Source organism: Centroberyx affinis, unplaced genomic scaffold (assembly GCF_046629955.1).
Source record: "Centroberyx affinis isolate AG114_WGS23_722 - 3 ecotype Tasmania unplaced genomic scaffold, CSIRO-AGI_Caff_v1 ptg003969l_1, whole genome shotgun sequence".
Classification (NCBI taxonomy): Eukaryota; Metazoa; Chordata; class Actinopteri; order Beryciformes; family Berycidae; genus Centroberyx; species Centroberyx affinis.
In genome coordinates this window covers 54,748-73,163 of record NW_027281790.1, presented here as the reverse complement: position 1 = coordinate 73,163, position 18,416 = coordinate 54,748, and the positions used below count along the sequence as shown (strand labels likewise).

Genomic DNA, 18,416 nt, shown 5'->3' with positions numbered 1-18,416 from the left:
ATATATATGAAAAATGAAAAAAAAAGGCTGTGTAATGTTTTTTAAGAGGGAATGAACTACGCACTCAGTGACCTCTCTGATTGGTGGGAATTCACTAAAGCTGGTGGGTAATATAGTATTTCACAAGGAACTCAAGAACAAAACATAATTTCTGACCAACAAAGTTGAGATCAGTTTGACTGATGCATGGCTTCTACAGGAACATGGCCGTTTCTCAATCTGAAGGCTCATGGTAAATCTGCCTTACCTACATTGTTAAAACGTTATGGCTAATAATCAAATTCCTTATGGGAAAAATGAATGGGAAATTTACTTCCACAACCCAGCGTTTCATCTCTATGTTCATGTCTGGGCCTGGAAAAGAGAGTTGCAGCATGTCATGTCACATTAACACAACTTGATTGTCAGTCCACGTTTAATTGAAGTTATATCACAAAAACATGTTGTCTAACAGTATTCATGCTCTTATGGGTCACTTGACAGCAGCCAGTAGTTTTAGGGTGGGTGGAGGGGGAGGTGTTTTTTTTTTTATTTTCCGCTAGAGGCCCATGGACCCAGGCTCTGTTTACAGAGTGAGAGAAATGGCTTAAATCTGCTGGCGTCAATGCTGATTCATGTCACTTTGAGTGACGGGTGACCCGAGAGCCGGCAGCCAGACAGTGAGACGGATTACAAGTGAGCAAAACGCCAACAACCTCTGGCCTGCTGTGGGGCAACAGATGACAGCGGAGGAGGGCAAGAGGTGCGGAGCCCTGCACTCAACCCCCCCATCCCTCCATCCATCCATCAACCCATCCCCCTCTTGGCCACTATCTACTCAGGCAGACTGATAGACAGGGGAAAATGAGAGCATTCTGTTGTTAAAATAATACAATTCCATCAGGCTTTCTGGTCACATGTTCCAGTTTCAGTATAACTGGCCTATATCTTCACTATACTGAAGTACACTGCTACTGCGGTTATGTTGCACCTGGTTAGTGGTTGGGATCAAAATTAGGTCAAGCGATATTGCTACTGTACATGTACAAAACAGCAAAATGTAAAATTACTTGTCGCAATCAAAAAGTTCATTGCTTCTTACACGGTAGTAGCAACAATAATTACATTGTAGCTTAATACAAGCGGGGAATAAGTGTTTCTGGCTTGAGGGCCAACGAGGCTACAAGCCAGAAAGAGATCTAATAATAGGAAGGTGTGAACAGTATGCTCCTCATGAAAAAGTGAAAAAAAACAGAAAAGAAAAATTCTTCAGCTACCATTTATAGTGGCAAACAGAAAGCATTCATGTGCCCTTGTTGACTGCTGGCTGCAACAGAGCCAGCAAACCCTGAATTCTCCTGACAATATCTGAGGGTCCAAATCCATTCCCATCCAATTCTGGTCATTAGTTTACAGCAAAGATGACCTTGCGCCATTCTGACAGATGAATTCTTTCCAGACCTTTTCCTTGGCTTTTATAATTGCTATACTTCCCTGTGCTATGCTGTTAAAAAGTGTTTTGAAATACCAAAATTGTTGGCAACTGAATTGCCACAAATGGAATTCTCCATTAGGACTCAAAACTTTTATGATGCAAGCCGTCATAAAACTGTATTAAATTGTTTGAGGTTGGATTTTTCCTTAAAGGTGTGTTGTGATGATGTGACGACTTTCCCCGAACCTCTCTTATCTACTTCCACTTCAGTTAGCGATTTCCTGTGTTTCCCAGAATGCCTTTTGACAACAAGCGGGTTGGAGTAAAGTTGGCCTGATGTTGAATATTTGTTTTTCCACATTCAGTAACTTGTAAAACAAACAGAAGTACATTAATTAATATAAATGTGATTACAAGAAGAGGAAGATCAATTTACAACCACTTTTTTTTCCAATATTCGAGAAAATATTTTTCTTATGTGACCTTCATTTCATATGGGAAATTAGCTATTGCAATTTGAATGTGTTTTGTGTTTTGAATGTATTTTCTCAAATATTGAAAATTGTTATTCCTCTTATATATTTCTCTTATATATATATATATTCAGGAATGGTATTTACTTGTTTGCTTTACAAGTTATTGAAGGTGGGAAAAGCAAACAGAATATCCATTATCAAGCTAACTTTACTCTGGTTTTTACATGTAGGTGGAGAGAGCACTAGCACTAGTGTTTGCTGTTGTTGCCAATCGAGAAAGAGTGAGAGTCGTGCCCCTTATCGCAACATGTCTTGTGGCATTGCATTATGGACTATTGAGCAGGGGCAAAATTCTCTAATAGGGCAACTTTTGTACTCCCCTGGTGGCTCTGTTGGTTAAGGCGCCTACCATGTAAATTCATTGTGCCTTGGTTTCAAAACCCACCTGTATCCTTTCTTGTTTGTTACATCCCCTCTCTCCTGTCGTCTCTGTCCCTTTTCACAGTGAACTGTCTAATAATGCAGAAATGTGGTAAGAAATAATACGAATCTCTAAAAGGGCACTTCTGGGTCATCCTGTTAGCTTAGCTAGCTAAGGTGCATAACTCCAGCATCCTATACGTTCAAATCCATTCAAATCCTGGGACCTTTGGTGCATGTTGTCTCCCATGATTCTTGTCTCTCTCTCCAATGATCTGTCTAATAAAGCAGAAATGGCCTAAATATAATCATACGTCCCAGAAATGCCAGGGGGGTCTGGGGGCATCTTCCTTTTCTTTTTGGTGAGTTTTGTACAGTGAGTTTTGTACAGTGGTATGCATGCCCTTATATAGACAGTGAAATAGATGTAGGCCTATAAGTTATACAGGCTAGACATAATAGTTGCTCCAGTGCAGTGTGGTATCTTTCAGAATTTTGGCACTTTTCTTTCGTCCAAAGGAGCTGCCAAGGATGCAAACAATAATGTGGCCTTAAATGCTCACTGCTGACCTATGTAAGCTGTTGAAGAGAGGTAAGGCATGTGTGCCAGGTTTGGAAAGCCTACATATAATGGAAATTCTGCAGTATAAATGCCCTAAGAGTGGTTATAAGCCCCTTTTAGCTTATAGCTCCTCAGGTGATCAGGGTTAGCAATGCCCCCAATGTCTACATTTGACCACTTATCCATGGGAATTAGAACAATATTTATATTGTTGAGTGCCAAGCTTTGACCTGGATGAGAACTGAATTCACAGATTCTTGACACCATAAATAGTTAACATGGTATGTGTTTACACTGGAGTAAATAGAGGCATTAAGATCCATTTAAAGCATGAGAGACCACATCTTTTTCTATTATTGATTTGGTTTTCACATTGGAGAGAGATATGTTACAGCATTGCATGAACTACAAGTTATATTTGAGAACAGATTAAATTAGAAATTTGGGTTTATGGAGGCCTGCTAATCCGACTTGATGGAATAATTTTGATGTGGTTTTTTAGGTGTACCAAAAAAAAAATGTAGAAAATCACTTTCCAAATACCGAACTGGACAAACTTTTTCTTCTCAGGGAATGTTAGTACTGTTGACATTAAGTGTATTAACAAACCTTTCTAAACACCACTTCTTAGCTTGTTTAATTGCTTTTCTCAGTTTTCAAACATAATGATTGCGTTTTGAGAATTATAAAAGTCAAGGTTAGCTAAAATTATAACTAAAAGACATGAAATATGAATATAAAGGTCAAACTATTGAGTAATCCAATGAGTCAGATCTGCTCATCCAGTGTGCACTACCAACCTTTGTATCTGCCACAAAACTCAATATGATTGAGTATGAACACGGTTTCAGATATCATCTCTGTGTACAACTCATCCATGGATTACTCAAGGCAGAATCCTGTTACATGAGCTGCACACGTTCTTACCACCATATTAAAGCCTTCTAATAAGCGTAGGTGTCACCCCCGTCTCTGGCGCTCGGCCATTTGCGTTTGGTCTGTGAGTCCAGAGATGCTTGGGAGGCACAAGCAGCCAGTCGGCAAGAATTAGAGCAGCGTCCGTGATTGTGCTGACGTCTGCAAGGGGCTAGGCTGGAGATTAAGCCCAATAAAAATGTGTGATTTGTTGCTTTCATATTTGGGAGATGTCAGCTTCAATTTGAGCTAGCACGCTGCCTTGAGGCAGGCTGGGTGACACATTTGAAGGATGCACTGATGAACTGCTGGCAATCAAGTGTTAGTTCTCTCATCCAGTATATGATGGCAATGAAAACCTCCATGCATTCTTACATAGAGCTTTGTCCTCAGTTTGTTGTGGTTAATGCTAGCTGTTGAACTAATCAGCTGATTTTGATATTAGATTGGATATAATATTATTATTATCATTATTATTATTATTATTATTATCAGTAGTAGTAGTAGTAGTAGTAGTAGTAGTATTAATAATAATAATAATAATAATAATGATAATAATGAGGTTTATATTTTAGCCTTACTTTTAGGGTTTTGCCAAATGAAAATAAAGGTGCCAGACTTACACATACTTCATGATTTAAATGAGCCAATATTTCAAGCCAATATTGACCAGCTACCTACATAAAAACAGAAGAAAACTTTCTTTGCACATTTTTTTTATTCATCTGATGTTCAATTGTGTTTTGTTCTAAATTTATTCCTCATTTAAAGGCCTAATGTATCCCAGAGTTTCAGGTGTGGTGGGACACGCTGCCTTAAAGAGCTGTGGATCCACCCAAAACATTTCATTAGTCTGTGTTTTAGTGTTACATAATGGTCTAAATGTTGCTTCAGAGGCTTTTCCACCCTGACAAGATTCTGCGGGAAACACTGAATGCTTGTAATTTTATGGCAAGGAAATGGTCAAATTTGATTTACTGAAATCGGGAATAGCGGCCTTCAAAAACCCAACGGAATCCTAGCTGGCTCATTACTGAGCTGTTCTTCAAATGCAAGTTATGACATGACCAGCCTGATCTCCTGAAATTTCGTAAAATGAGCACAATGTCTTAACATTCAAAAACATGCTCTGTGCACGAAATGTGAGAGAAACATGTTTTCCCACCATGAGGGGATTACGCGAAGACTAGACTAGAAACAGGAAGTATTCTGACATAAAATAGCACAGTGGAAAGTGAGGGTGTGGAGGTCGGGGTGGTGGATGGGCGTAAAGATTTGCCTTCAACTCCAACTGTAACCATTAGCTAACCTTTTCGCATGAAAATGACATGTCCAATTCATGCTATTGTCCATATAATCCAATTGGTGGTGGAGGAAAGTAATCTTCACATCTTTACACTGCATTTCAGATGCTCATTTCACAAAATGTTATGAGACTAGCTTGGACATGACTCAGTCATTTGCCATTTTGAAAGCAAAGCAATAGTATATATGAATAATTAAGAGCAATCATTATGATTTAAACTTTGAGAGACAAGGAGGAAGGGAGAAGAAATTATTAGAAGGCTAAAACTGCAAAGGGTCAGTAACCTGTGAACCTGCCAGCATCGACTGTCTGCTTAAGATCCTGGGAGTTTGAAAACACTTTGTGTGTTCTAACCAAGCCGCTACCCAGAGTTCCCTGAGTTTAATCCTGTTTGCAAGTGCTTCATCAACCTTCAGCTTTTTTTGACAAGACAGAAGTTTCAGCATGTATGATTAATAAGATACAAATGTGCAAGTGATATTTGATAAATGACTTTGGTTTCATATTCATGATGTACAATGAATATGCAGCACCAGGGGCTTAGGCCTACTTGATTGATCAAATGTATTCCATTCATCACTTGTTTTGCTTAATTAGCATATTTGAAGCAACACCATTATCTAACATTTATGGACCACAGGCTATTTGGAAGATGAGATGTATCTAAGAGATAAGACATACTTGCATTCCTCTTTGTCTTGTAAAGCACATATTCTGAGTACTTTTGCTATAATTCATTGTAGAGGCATGAAAGAAAAGCACTTTTTTCCCCTGCTAATTATTTACCAGACAGCAGAGGTGATGTACCATAGAGTGCATCATTCCTACTAAATACTATTATCCAGGTTAATCCAAGTATCTGCTTCCCATTTTTGAAATCAGTATCAGCTCACTGTATCTGTAATAGTAAACTGAAGGTATTGGGACAATGAAGTGCTGTGATATCTGACAAAAGGAGCAGGGAGATGTAATGCTCTTTCTGGGCTATTTCTCAGAGGGACATAATAATCTGAGGACTTTGGGGAGAATAAATGGAAAAAAGGAGTTAGGATGTGGGTCATTATAGCTATAAGTTCTAAAGCCCTTCATTAAACACATGAGCTAGTCATTACCCTGCTGCTGTGTGATGAACATTTTGAACCCTCATTCCCCCTCTGGTTTACAGGCCAGATGATGCGGAGAATCCATGCTTGTCTACCACAGGACGAAGCAAAGTCAGGCACATTGTAAATGTTTTGTGTGTATCCAAGCAGGCAAATTCTGATGCACATTTGCCCTATTACAGCACATCAACATCAGGGAGATGCACGCTACTGCAAGCAAGGAGTGTACACTTATCATTATTTGATAGCATGTTTAATGACAGATTGACAAAGGATTTGCAAATGCGAGCTGGCATCAATTTTGCTAAGGTCGGGTTTCACTGCGTCTGCAATGCAAGTGTACTTATGTGCATAATTTGATTTTTCAGTTAAGCTATTAGAACAGTTTTAGAAAGAAACTCCAAGCTGGGCCTGGGAAAATGTGTGCAAACTGTAAGCACTTCTGATGTTTTGTATCAGATAATGAATGACATTTATGAACCTTCGTTTAAAACATTTCACAGCATTTTCAGGCTTGATTTTGGTAATAGCAACAATAGTGAATGGCATTGGAGGGCATTTACTATTCATTAGTCATAGTACATTTAAGAGTGATTGCTTCAACACAAAACAACCAAGACATTGGATTTGGCTTTTACTATCTATAGCCAACATTGTATTTATTTCTGAATCATTGTCTCAACTTGTTATTATTAAGAGGAACTGTAATGCTTGATGTCTGCTTGATTGTAAGCTTCATTCACTAATGTAGAGCACTGGAATATAAACTGCTTTTTTTCATATCAAGATTGTGTGTCACATGTGCATGAGTGCAAGCATGCGTGAGTGAGCGTGTGTGTGTGCATAAAATCAATCAAAATCAATCAATCAATTTTGTATAGCCAAGATGGTGTGTGTGTGTGTGCATGCGTGTGTGTCTGTGTGCATATGTGTAATTACAGAGAGCTCGCTGTGTTCTGTAATTAGCCATGACATGTTAGATATACGGTACGATTAACTGTGTTAATATGCAAACATCCAAAATGAATTAATATAGAGCATCAAAAGAATTATGGGTTTATTTCACTTAATTACCTGCGATGCATTAGCTTAGGTATATGAACGCTAAATAACGGATGTATTTGGTCTTACTGTATATTTGAAAACTGCAAACAACTGATATTTATTCTGATTTCCACCCACTACAGTTTGTGCACCTTTAAATGATTGGTGATTGCATGATAAGAATCGTATTAACCTTACAAACTGTTGCTTTAAATTAAGATTACAGTCATATAGCCGTTTGTGTATAGCAACAATAAATCCCAAAGCGACTTTGACTTATTAGACCAAATTATGGTCAGAGACAACTAATTTCCTTCTGCTGATTGCACTGATGATAGCATTTCTCTTTGGTTAGCCTTGTGTGAATCTCTAGCATGTTGTGCTGAATCCTCAAAATGTACTTGCAAGCCTATGCATGGAATAATGATTTATCCACATATAGGGCATTGTTGTGGAGAATATTTTTAAGTCTTAAGACAGAAAAGCTGGAGAAATGGAGAAATGCAGCGCTGCAGCGTATACAGCAATATATCCCCCTTCATTAATACAATGCAATGAATATCACTTTTAATTTCAAAACGCAAACAATCAAGAATATTCTACTCTTTTTTTCATAACACGCTGCCATATCTTAAGAACAATGCTTGCTTCGGTTTAGAATAAGTTGCTGTTCTAAAGCATAATGGCTCTACAGACAAATCAGAGATCCATCGGTGAAGAAAGGCACTAAATAATTTATAGCTTTAATCTGCTCACTGAGGTGTGTGGTCTTTGACAGTAATTATAAATGCAGGGAGAAATTATAGCTGAATACTTTAACTGCATTAGGAGTCATCTGATGAACAACGTGATTGCCTGCTCATTTCCAACAATAGGGGGCAAGTTGGTGTCACAGTATTCAAATCACCACAGTGCCCATGTGCTTTTTCCCATTTACCATCAAATGTCAGTTGCCTGTTATAAAATAGAGATTTGATGGGTGGAGGTAATTGAGGACTTGATTGCTTGAAAAGAGATGAATTGCGTAAAATGTTTATGAATTTAGAAGGCAATTATTTTTAATAGCTTAGAAATAATAGAGCTGGAGGAAATATGTTTAATTGTTATGATACCATCATGCAGCAACAGCAGCAGCATTCACAGGAAAGCAATAAAATCTGACAAGAAAATATATCTTTGAGGTGTATCTAAAATTCATAAGGTTAGAAAGAGAATGTGGTGTATGGTATTATCAGGATGTTGTCCTTTGTCTCATAAGCGTTCTGCCTTTATTTAAAAAAAAAAAAAAAAAAAACTGTGGGTGCAAAAGATTTTTAATGGATAAGACTTGCGAATCTGCATGTAAAATAGATGGTGCAAAAAAAAAAAAAAGGGGTATGATTTATGTTAGTATAATGTATAAACTTAAATTATTGTTCTTAGTGTCATAATATAACATAAGATATCCAAAAGGTCTGTTTCTTCAGTCAAATGAGTCAAGTTTGTGTAACTAAATATTTTAAACGGGAAAATCTGTTTCTCAATAATTTAGAACCATACACTCAAGTTCTTAATTTGGAGGAAAAAAAAGCAGAGACGACTTGCAAAATAAAATGAATACAAGCTGTTATCAAATGTTAACTCTTTATTTGAATAAGTAAAAAAGGTGCAGGTATCATTTGTCTTGCTGTTATCATTGTAGCATGAAACACACTTTTTTTCCCTCTAAAATATATTTACAAGTGAGATATCCTTGTTTTCAAACTGTCTAATTTTTTTTTTGAGTCATGTACAGAATCCGAGTCTAAACTGGTGATTAAACATTTATTAAAGTGCTTTTTTTCTGTTCTATCATTGCAACACAAAACATCTTTACATAGCAATACACTGTACAGTTCTGTATGTGTGTTATCATGTGGCTGGCTACCTGTTTTAACAGCTGCACATTTATGCAGGTGTACAGTATCACAGAAGTTGTAAAGTACAATTAATTCATTACTTTGTCTTTGAAATACAATTGAAACTTGACATATCATACAAATAAATAGTAGTCATAGCCAGAGCTATTGCATGCAAACATCAGCAATTATGTTTCTTCAAGCAGTAATACATTTCATTACTGGTGATGCATTTGAGCAGGGTGCAAAAGTATCTTTTAGTGTTTCCTTATACGATTTCTAACCAGTGTGTCTTTGTTGTACTCCATGAAATGTTTTAAATGTCATAATAATGCACACTACACAACGCTAATTGAAAAATGGTTGAAATATCTGACCCGTGTATTAAAAAAAAAAAAAAAGTGACAATAATATGAAAAACTCTACTCCTTGTCCATTTCCACATATTGTGAATGGTTATCAGGGGATTTGCTGTGAGTTTTACTCAAATGGAGTTTGACTGCATGATTACTGGCAAATGTCCTACAGCAGAGCTTACATTTGAACTTAGAGTCAATGTCCTCGTCCGTGACTAGTGCCTCTGTGGCTCTGACACTGAGGGCCTTCGACAGTTCTGGCTCCTCTACCTTCGTCTGGTGCTCCACTGGCATTTTGCACATGTCTTTGATTTGGAACCCAAGATGGGATTCCAGGTGGGAAATGAACATGGGCGGTGACCTGAACTGGGACGCACAGTCATTACAGTAGAAGACTGGGTGGCCGGTGTCCATGTTCTTCAGAAATTTGGTCCCACCAGTTTTCCGCAGTTGGTATTTTACATTTGCTAACCAATGGCTTATGGTGGTCATGGACAATCCAGTGAACTTGGAGATGTGCATACGTTCCTGAGGGCCGAGGTCTGAGAGTAAGTACTTTCCCTCAGAGGTCTGGAAGAGGCTGGAGGCGAACTGAGCCTGCAGGATGAGAAGATGGCGGGGGTTCCAGTTGGACTGTCTACCTTTACGCTTGTGGACAGAGTACACCTCAGCAGACACATCCTCAAAACGCCTGACATCCGATTCCAGTTTCATAGTGGGGATCCTTGATGGTATGGAGGGTTTCGGCGTGGTTGCTTTCGGAAGAACTTTGACCATATCGGCAATGTCAGACAGAGCGTATTTCTGTGGCATTGGGGCAGAAGGCTGTAGTAGCGAGGAACCCGGCTTGCTGTGTTTAGATTTTGTCAAGTCTATTGGCTGGTCATCATTAACAAAGAGGAAGGTATTATCAGGCCTATTTCTAATAGGGTTTCCCAGCATTACAGCTGGTTTCTCGTTGCTACGGTTAATTTCAGCAAAAATAGACTGGGTGCGCGCAGATAATTTATCTGCTCTTGAATTGTTGGGCTTATTTGCTTTGCCCAGATGATTGTTCAGAACTGACTGCAGTGCACTAAGAGGGTTTATGCCAAGTATATCCGGAGTGTCATTGAGAAGCTCTGAAGTAGTGCTGCGTCCATTGCTGGCAGAAGGGCTTGGTGTCTTGCCTCTGTCAGAGAAATCTGGGCTCAACTTTCCTTTGATCGCTTCACTCCCTTCATTCACACAGTCTGCATCAAGCTTTGAAGAGGAAGAGGAATCATCCTGACAATCGCTGTCATCATTCTCCACCAGATCAAACTTAATATTCTGACTTTCTTTACCATCGCTAATGCCAACCTTTTCTTTTTTGATGTCCACATTTTGATGCTGTCCCTGGGGAGCCTCAACTCCCACAGCACCATGGTAAAACTTCCCCTTTGGGGCAATTGGTCTCAGTTTGTGGTTAAATGTCTGCTTTAGCTGAATAGGGGGAGATGCAGAGAGAGGGGCGCTTTTGATGATCCCAGAGAGTTGATAGGCAGCGTGGATGCTGGGGTAGGCACTCCAGCTCGGTGTCCCTGTTTGAGCTTTGTTGATGGCAGAGGCCACTGTGTTGGCTAAAGATTTAAGGATGTCCCCTCCTCCACCTGAGCCCTGTTCAAGATCCTCCTCACGGAGATAAGGGTACTTAAAAGCTCCATTGCCTGCCTTTTGATCCTCGCTCTCCTGCTTGTCATCTTTAACTTCAGTTTCTTCCATTTTGTCTGATGTACCTTCCCCCTGGCTATCCTTCTCACTGTTCCCGGGGGAAGGATTTTTTGGAGACACCTTTTCTCCCTCAGTTTCACCGGCAGCAGGCTCAGCTAAAACCTGCATCTTCTCTATGGCCAAGGGGTCAAGAGCTAACTGTTTACCCTTCTTAGAGGCTGAGTTTGTGACTTTGATGAAGTGTCCAGTAACCATCATATGCGTGGTGAGTTGCTGAAGGGTATCATGTGAGCTCCCACACTCCATGCATTTCAGAATCTGAGACTTGCACGTCTCAAACTGCCAAGTATAACTTGCCCCATTCTGATAGCCATATCGATTGTTGTTAGCATTTGAAATGGCAGCCCGTTGTGTCTCAGTGTAGCCAGATACACCAGTAGTGGAGTCAGGGGAGCAGGGTCTTGCAGCTTCAAAGGCCCGTTTCTTTGCTGGTGGCAACAATTTGGGTGTGATTACTGGGATAGGCTCTTTTAAAGGCACTTTTTGGTAATGCTTAGTTTTAATCATATGGACACTCAAATCCTGAAGTGAGTCAAAAGAATGGCCACAGAACATACACTTCAAAACTTTCTGTGCGTCCTCTTTCCCTTCCATGTCTTGCAAATTTCGTTTCCTTGATTTAGAGGATGAGGCAGAGGAATTACTCTGTTTGCTGTGGTTGTTGTCCTGATAATGTCCGCTCTTGTTCATGTGAACTGTCAGCTCCACTAGAGTGTCATAGGCAGCGCTACAGTCCTTACAGCGAAATCGACTGGCTCCCGTGAACACTGACCCACAGGCCTTGCTGCTTTGCCTGTACAGGTGGACAGAGCTGAAGAGGTTGGGTTTGGACACAGGCTTTGGAGAGAGAGTCTGCTGCAAGGTCTTAGAGAGCGCATCCTGGTGCCAATCAAATTCAGTCTTGGCGCTTCCATTGGTACTGTCACAGTTGGCTTTGCTGGTGTTTTTGCCTATTTTCAAGTCCATTCCAATCCCTGTCCAGTAGGAATCAGAGAGAAAGTTTGCATAGGCTGCCCTCATTTTCTCCAAGCTGCTGTTCATGTCCTCTTTATGTTTGGAGCTGCGACTTTCGTCATCCTTCTGGCTCTCAGGTGGCGAGGAGGTTTTGAAGTCTGAGAGTCTGTCACTGCTGTCGCTAAGGCGTGACTCCAACTCTGCCTCTTGATTGGAAAGGACACTAATGGGAGAGTTCTGGTTACTATAAGTGTTAGTGCTCTTGTTGTCTGTCTCTTTGTCCTCAGACACCTTGGGGCTGGTCTTCTCGGAGCATTCCTCTTCAGTCTGAGTGTCATTCTCTCCATCTTCCTCAGTGATGGACTCATGAAGAACAGTGTCATCATCAGGCATGTACACTAGAAAAGAAAGAGAGATGGAAATTTATGACAATAGAATACTTTGAGTAATGCAATTTAAACAATTTAGCATTATGTTTATAATTTGTCATGTATAATACACACATAATATATAATATTTGGTATGTTTCTCTTTTATATACAAGTTGCAATATTAATTTCCAAGGTATAATATTCAGGCAAATGACATACTACATAAAGCATTTATTTTTAGAGAAGTCACAGAGGCCACTCAAGACAATATAATGGAGGCTCTTTGTGCCTTGAGAGGTGCAACAGTATGGCTGGACATAATGTCTTTACTAACAGACTGCTGCTGGTGTAACGGCACCATGTGATTCACGACAGGCCATTGACTTAGTGCTGTGTCCAAGGTTTCTCTGGCCTCATGTTGAGATGTTTACAACAATCATTGGCCAGTGAGTGACAAAAGGCAATTGATTCTTCTGGGGCTTGCTAAGTGTTATTGCAAATGACCTATTCCACAGTGATTATGGGTGTCTCAAAACTGCAATGAAAATGTAAGCCTTCTCTTTTGGGTCATATCTCAACTTCCTTGAAGCCACTCTATTTTGCACATTTGAGCAATAGCTTACCCACAAACTGAGATATTCTAATATCCCACAAGTGCTCTATCAATAAATTAAAAAGCCTGACTACAGAAGATGAGAGGGCATTACTTTGCAAGACATCAGCAGTAAAATGAAGCAGACATTTAGCCACTTATTAAAAGGTCTCAATATTTAGTAATTCAACATAGGAAAACTGATTTTGTTGACAGCAAAATAAAAAAGATGTTGAAAATGCGAATGGTGGTGGTGATGAACATGTTGATCATGCTGGTGGAAAAACTGATTTAATTATCAGTATTAAAGCTAGACAATTATACAAAATTTCAAGAGATTACTGGCAATCTGTCACGTCATTATATTTTCCTTGACAGTCTCATAAACAGCAATTACTTCTTTCATTATTCACCTGTTCATTCTCCCAACTCATAGAGCACAAACATTATTGCTTCAATTAACAGATAATTAAACAACAGTATTTCTAATTGACACATTTCCCATCATCCAATTAGTGGAAACTCTGATTCAGCATATTAGGTTTTTTCATGGGGCTGGAAGATCTGCTCGACATAATATCAGCACAGCTATGTAAAAATAAATTGTTCTTTCTACCAATAACTGTTCCAAATTATTTTCAATCTAACCACCACATCAACAATATCACAGCAATGTTAGCCTATCTTGTGAGAACATCCTGCAATAAATGCAGTTTGTCAGTGTTGTCACATATCTGAGATATTTTCCGCCTCGCAGTCATGTTGGAAAATGTGCATTTTGGGAGCGACGTGGCAGATGTGCTCTGAGTTAAATATGAATAGGACATAACAGCCCTGTCCAGGCACTTATGCATTTCATGTGGTTTTAATATTTCTCTTTTGAATAGAGGGCACTCCATGAGGGGATGGCTGGAGCTGAGCACTCAAGAGTTCCACACTGGGCGGCCCATAGAATGTCTTCCTTCTTCGCCTTCTGAATTTTTTTTTATCAATATTTCACAAGTGCCTCAAGAGAAACCCTGGAGGTGAATTGCTTGCCAGCTAATGGACGGAGATGGAGATGGGATTCGGACTTTCAAAACAAACATGGAGAATGGGGCCCCATGAACAAGAGGCTGCGCACACACCCAAGATCCCCAATGTGCTGTGACCTTGATCTACCGCAAGAGAGATGTTTTGATTGGCCAACCGAGATCAGTGATGGCCTCCAAAACACCCTTGATGCTGAGGGGGAGAGTTGTCAGAGTACAGAGGTATGTTTTATTTATAGTCTTATATATAGTATTCACAGGAAAGGAGAACACCATTGGCCATGACAAGCTTCCAGTTGATGTCTTCTCTTTTCAAAGTCTTCACAGACTGAAAGAGCGGTAAGCGTGGACACAAACGTGGGAAGATGAGCATTTTTCCAGTCCAGTGATGGTTAAATGGAAATGACTCCTTCCTAGTATACAACATAAAAAAGGCTATTTCCTACATATTTTATGTTATTTAAAATTCACCAATGTATGTAATTCAGTTTCACCTACCATAATAGTAAAAAAAATGCATTTCCCAAAGAAGACATGGGCATTCAAGAAATAACCACTTAAAAGTAGTTCTATCAATATTCATGTGTATATTTGTGTCTTATCTTAGTATTAGAGGATGGAATTGAGATTAACAGCTGCCGTTCCTGCTGTTCTATGCCTTTCTATCAGATGCCCTGAGTAACAGACATCCAGAGGCACCAATTAACCTTCTGGCAGGGATCACTCCAAGATACCCGCATGTCGAACTCCACTTCTCACACCATTTGTAACTGTGCTTTGCCAGCCCTTGGTCTACCACAGCACTGTATCTATGCCAAGCAGCATCGCTCTTTAATACAAGATCAACTTCAAGGGCACAGCCACTTATGCAGGATGGTATAACCTAACAGACAACGCCTACACAAGATCATTGCATCATGATGAAAACAAGATTGTGAACACTGCAGTCAAGTAAGCTGTCAATACGTTATGTGGAGCAGGAGTGGTGAAAGTACAAGAACTTGTGCCTCATAGTGTACTCCAAAAGGCACAGCACTTAGTTGATCTTGGACACTTTTTTCATGAGTTATAAAAATGGGAAAGTGCCTGCTATGGAAATTTTGTCTCGAAGTCCAAGGAAGGCAACATCCAGCCTAACTAGCCTTACAAAACAAGAGGCTGGCACGCCACGCCTGAGATTTAGCATGTCATAAACTGCTGTAAAGCCTCCAATCTGTGTCACTACAAATTTATATCTTCAGACAGAGATATGCAAAGGTCAAAAAACCTGAGGTGTCCATCATAAATCAGGCACTTGAAGTGTTTATAACATTTATCCGTTAGAACAGACTCTTGGCATAGCAAGGCCTGGATTTACAGAAGCAGCAGTCCATTTCTGAGCCAAATGCTTTTTTCCTACATCTTGAGAGCCCAGCTAACCGCATAGGCAATAGTAGATTACATTTATTGCTACATCAACAGCAGTGTGCTGTCCAATTGGATTCATCCTAAAGGCTTACATGACAATATATTCACAAGTGGACTTACATGTCAACTTAAAGCATTTGTATCTTCATAGAGTACAATCCCCTTTCCCTTATGTAAGTGAGTCTATTCAAAATGTGTCAATCATTTTAGAAATTTGTGTGCCGGTCGTAAAAGGGCATTCTGTTTCCAATATTAACATGCCAGTAGAAACTTTTGTAATGGTGAGAACATCAACATTTATCCCTTGGAAGGTCAACATTTCCTTCATTAATCTGACAAGCCACAGAGAGTTAGCAGCCTGAGGGGCTTAGCTAATGGACAGCTGCAATACCCAGTGCAGGACTTTGTGAGTATCCGAGGTAACACTATCTTCAGAGAAGATTGGGTAATTCATAGGTGCCAGTGACAGGTCTGCACGTCTGTGCCACTTTCCCCAGTGCTCTCTGGTTGTCTCAAGCTACAGTTTTTGCTGCTCGCAAATCAATATCTCTTTTTACTTCTCATTGATTGCCTAGCGGTGGGACCAACCTAAGCAGGACTGTTATGACATTTCTAGATTTCCCCCTGTCCTTGGAACAATCAATTACACGCGCATGGCAATCAAAACCTCTTTGCAAAATGAACCTGCTCCATGACATTTTCATCTCCCGGATTTATGCCATGTAAAGAAAAAAAAGGGAAAAAAAAGGAGGCCTGCTGTATAGACAGAGCACACGTTAACAACGCAGGTCAGGCCCACTGAACAATCTCCAGACTGTCTCAGCAACTGTCACTGGTTTACCCTTCCTGTTTTCACACACATGTAAGCAATGTTGCCAATTAGTTGTCACTGTAGATTTTAGAATAGTTAGTCACTATGCTCATCTGTAAAGTTATAAATAGGTGTGAAATGCCAATCAAAAAGTGGTTGTGGTGGGTGTGCAAATCATAATTTCAAACAAAGGAGTGAAGTTCTTTTGTGCCTTCTTTTTTGCAAATAGAGGGTGGTGTTTACACAAGTCACCATAATGTGATAGCTTCAGTGTGCTATCATTAGAATGAGACACATATGCCACAAGGTTTAATTTTTGACAGTGATATCTGACTAAGTCAGGTGAGCACGTACGTCAAGATCAAATAGATACACTGTCAGACATCCAGATGATAGTCTGATGACATATCTGCAGTTAATTCTTGACTGGATCACATGAGAAATGGTGAAGCACTAATTCTGGGCCCTGGAGCGATCTGTAAAGATCTGTAAACACCTCTCTCTTCATTGTTCCTTGTCAGGAAACACAGTCTCCCCAAGCCCAAGGACACTGCAGAATAAAGAGAGAACTATCAGATTCAAGCTGCTGCCTTTGACAAAATGTGTCTTGGGGTTAATTGATATCACAGAATGAAATAGTTTTTGACTGCGTCTTTAAATAGGAATGTGTGTAGAGTGCATTAACTCCCATATGACCCATTATTGTATTTCAACACTTTGGTCTTATGAGATAAATGACTTCGCAGACCTCGCAACTATGCAGATACACAGCACAGTAACTGACTCCAAAATATGCTATATTTAGTATGGAGTTTTTATTTCTAACAATATTGTGGTATATGTTATGGCAAAAACAAGACAATCCATAGATGAAATACTGTAAAGCAGGTTTAAAAGCAGCCCCATACCTCCACAAAGTGGTTTTACTGGATCTTTCTGAGGGTTCTACTACAAAACCATGAGACAGAAAGATTAGTATTAATTTTTATATGCATGAAGGAGATGTTACTTAAAGCGCATTACTTACTTCACTAAACACAAGCTATTCATGCAGATAAATGCCTTGCTTTCATACACCCTCAACTTAAATATTTAATAGTCTAATATAATCAAATAGAAATTCACATCCCAAGGAAGACATGGACAACTTGAAGACAGATTGTGAACAGAGCAAATGGCACAATGTGCTCAGATGGACCCAGAGCCAGATTAATATGATAGGATCACAAATATGACACCATATCCTGCCATCTGGCTGTTCATTTGGGCAAAAATGATCACAATAATTATGGCAATTAATCAAAAATGTTTTCACAACCAACATTCTGTTAACTAAAAACACAGAGAACTTTGGAATGCACAGTCAAAATCCTAATAAACACAAAAAAATTAACCAAAGGCAGTTCACTTTGCTACAGCCTTTTAGTGTATTTACTTTGAGATACAGGATTATTTTTTATATCATAAGACAAATGTGGGAATTTCTCAAAGTCTGTCCCTGCATGTTATATGAACACTAATCATAATTTTTACTGAGCCACATCATGTTGGCCTGCCTAGCTCCAGGAGTCCCTTCCCTCCGTGATGTCACTGAGCGACGCTGCTCTTTTTGATGCCTACTAGAAGCTTCTGCTCCGAGACGCATCACTCGGCCCGCTGCCTAATTGGAAGTGAGCGGTGGGAGAGCATTGCAATCTGCACTCCAGCACCTAAGTCATCACTTTGAGCGTGCCACAGCCGCCGCATCACATGCAGTTGCCTGGCGTTGCATCTCACCAAAGGGCCCCCCTATCAGGACCGGCAGAGACAATTTTACACACAACATTCCCATCCTCTCTGGCCCCCGATCACCCAACTAGCAACACAGAACCAGGTGGATATTTACTATATATATTACTGTTTGGTTGCTATATTACACATGAATAGCAACAAATAAACCTGTCTTGTAAAGGTAAGGATTATATAGGATTATAAAATTTGTGGATACTAAAGAAGCTGTTTTGAAATGTTTTGTTCTCATATTAC

General features: G+C 39.7%; 1 protein-coding gene across 1 annotated transcript in view; it reads right to left on the bottom strand.

Annotated features, from left to right (window-relative positions):
* Positions 1–8,890: 8,890 nt before the first annotated feature.
* Positions 8,891–18,416, bottom strand: part of LOC139663268 (teashirt homolog 2) — a 38,898-nt gene continuing 29,372 nt past the window's right edge. Inside the window, exon 2 of the mRNA XM_071541896.1 lies at positions 8,891–12,577. Coding sequence (XP_071397997.1) covers positions 9,540–12,577 — 3,038 coding nt within the window. The 3' untranslated portion in view covers positions 8,891–9,539. The remainder of the gene's footprint in view (positions 12,578–18,416) is intronic.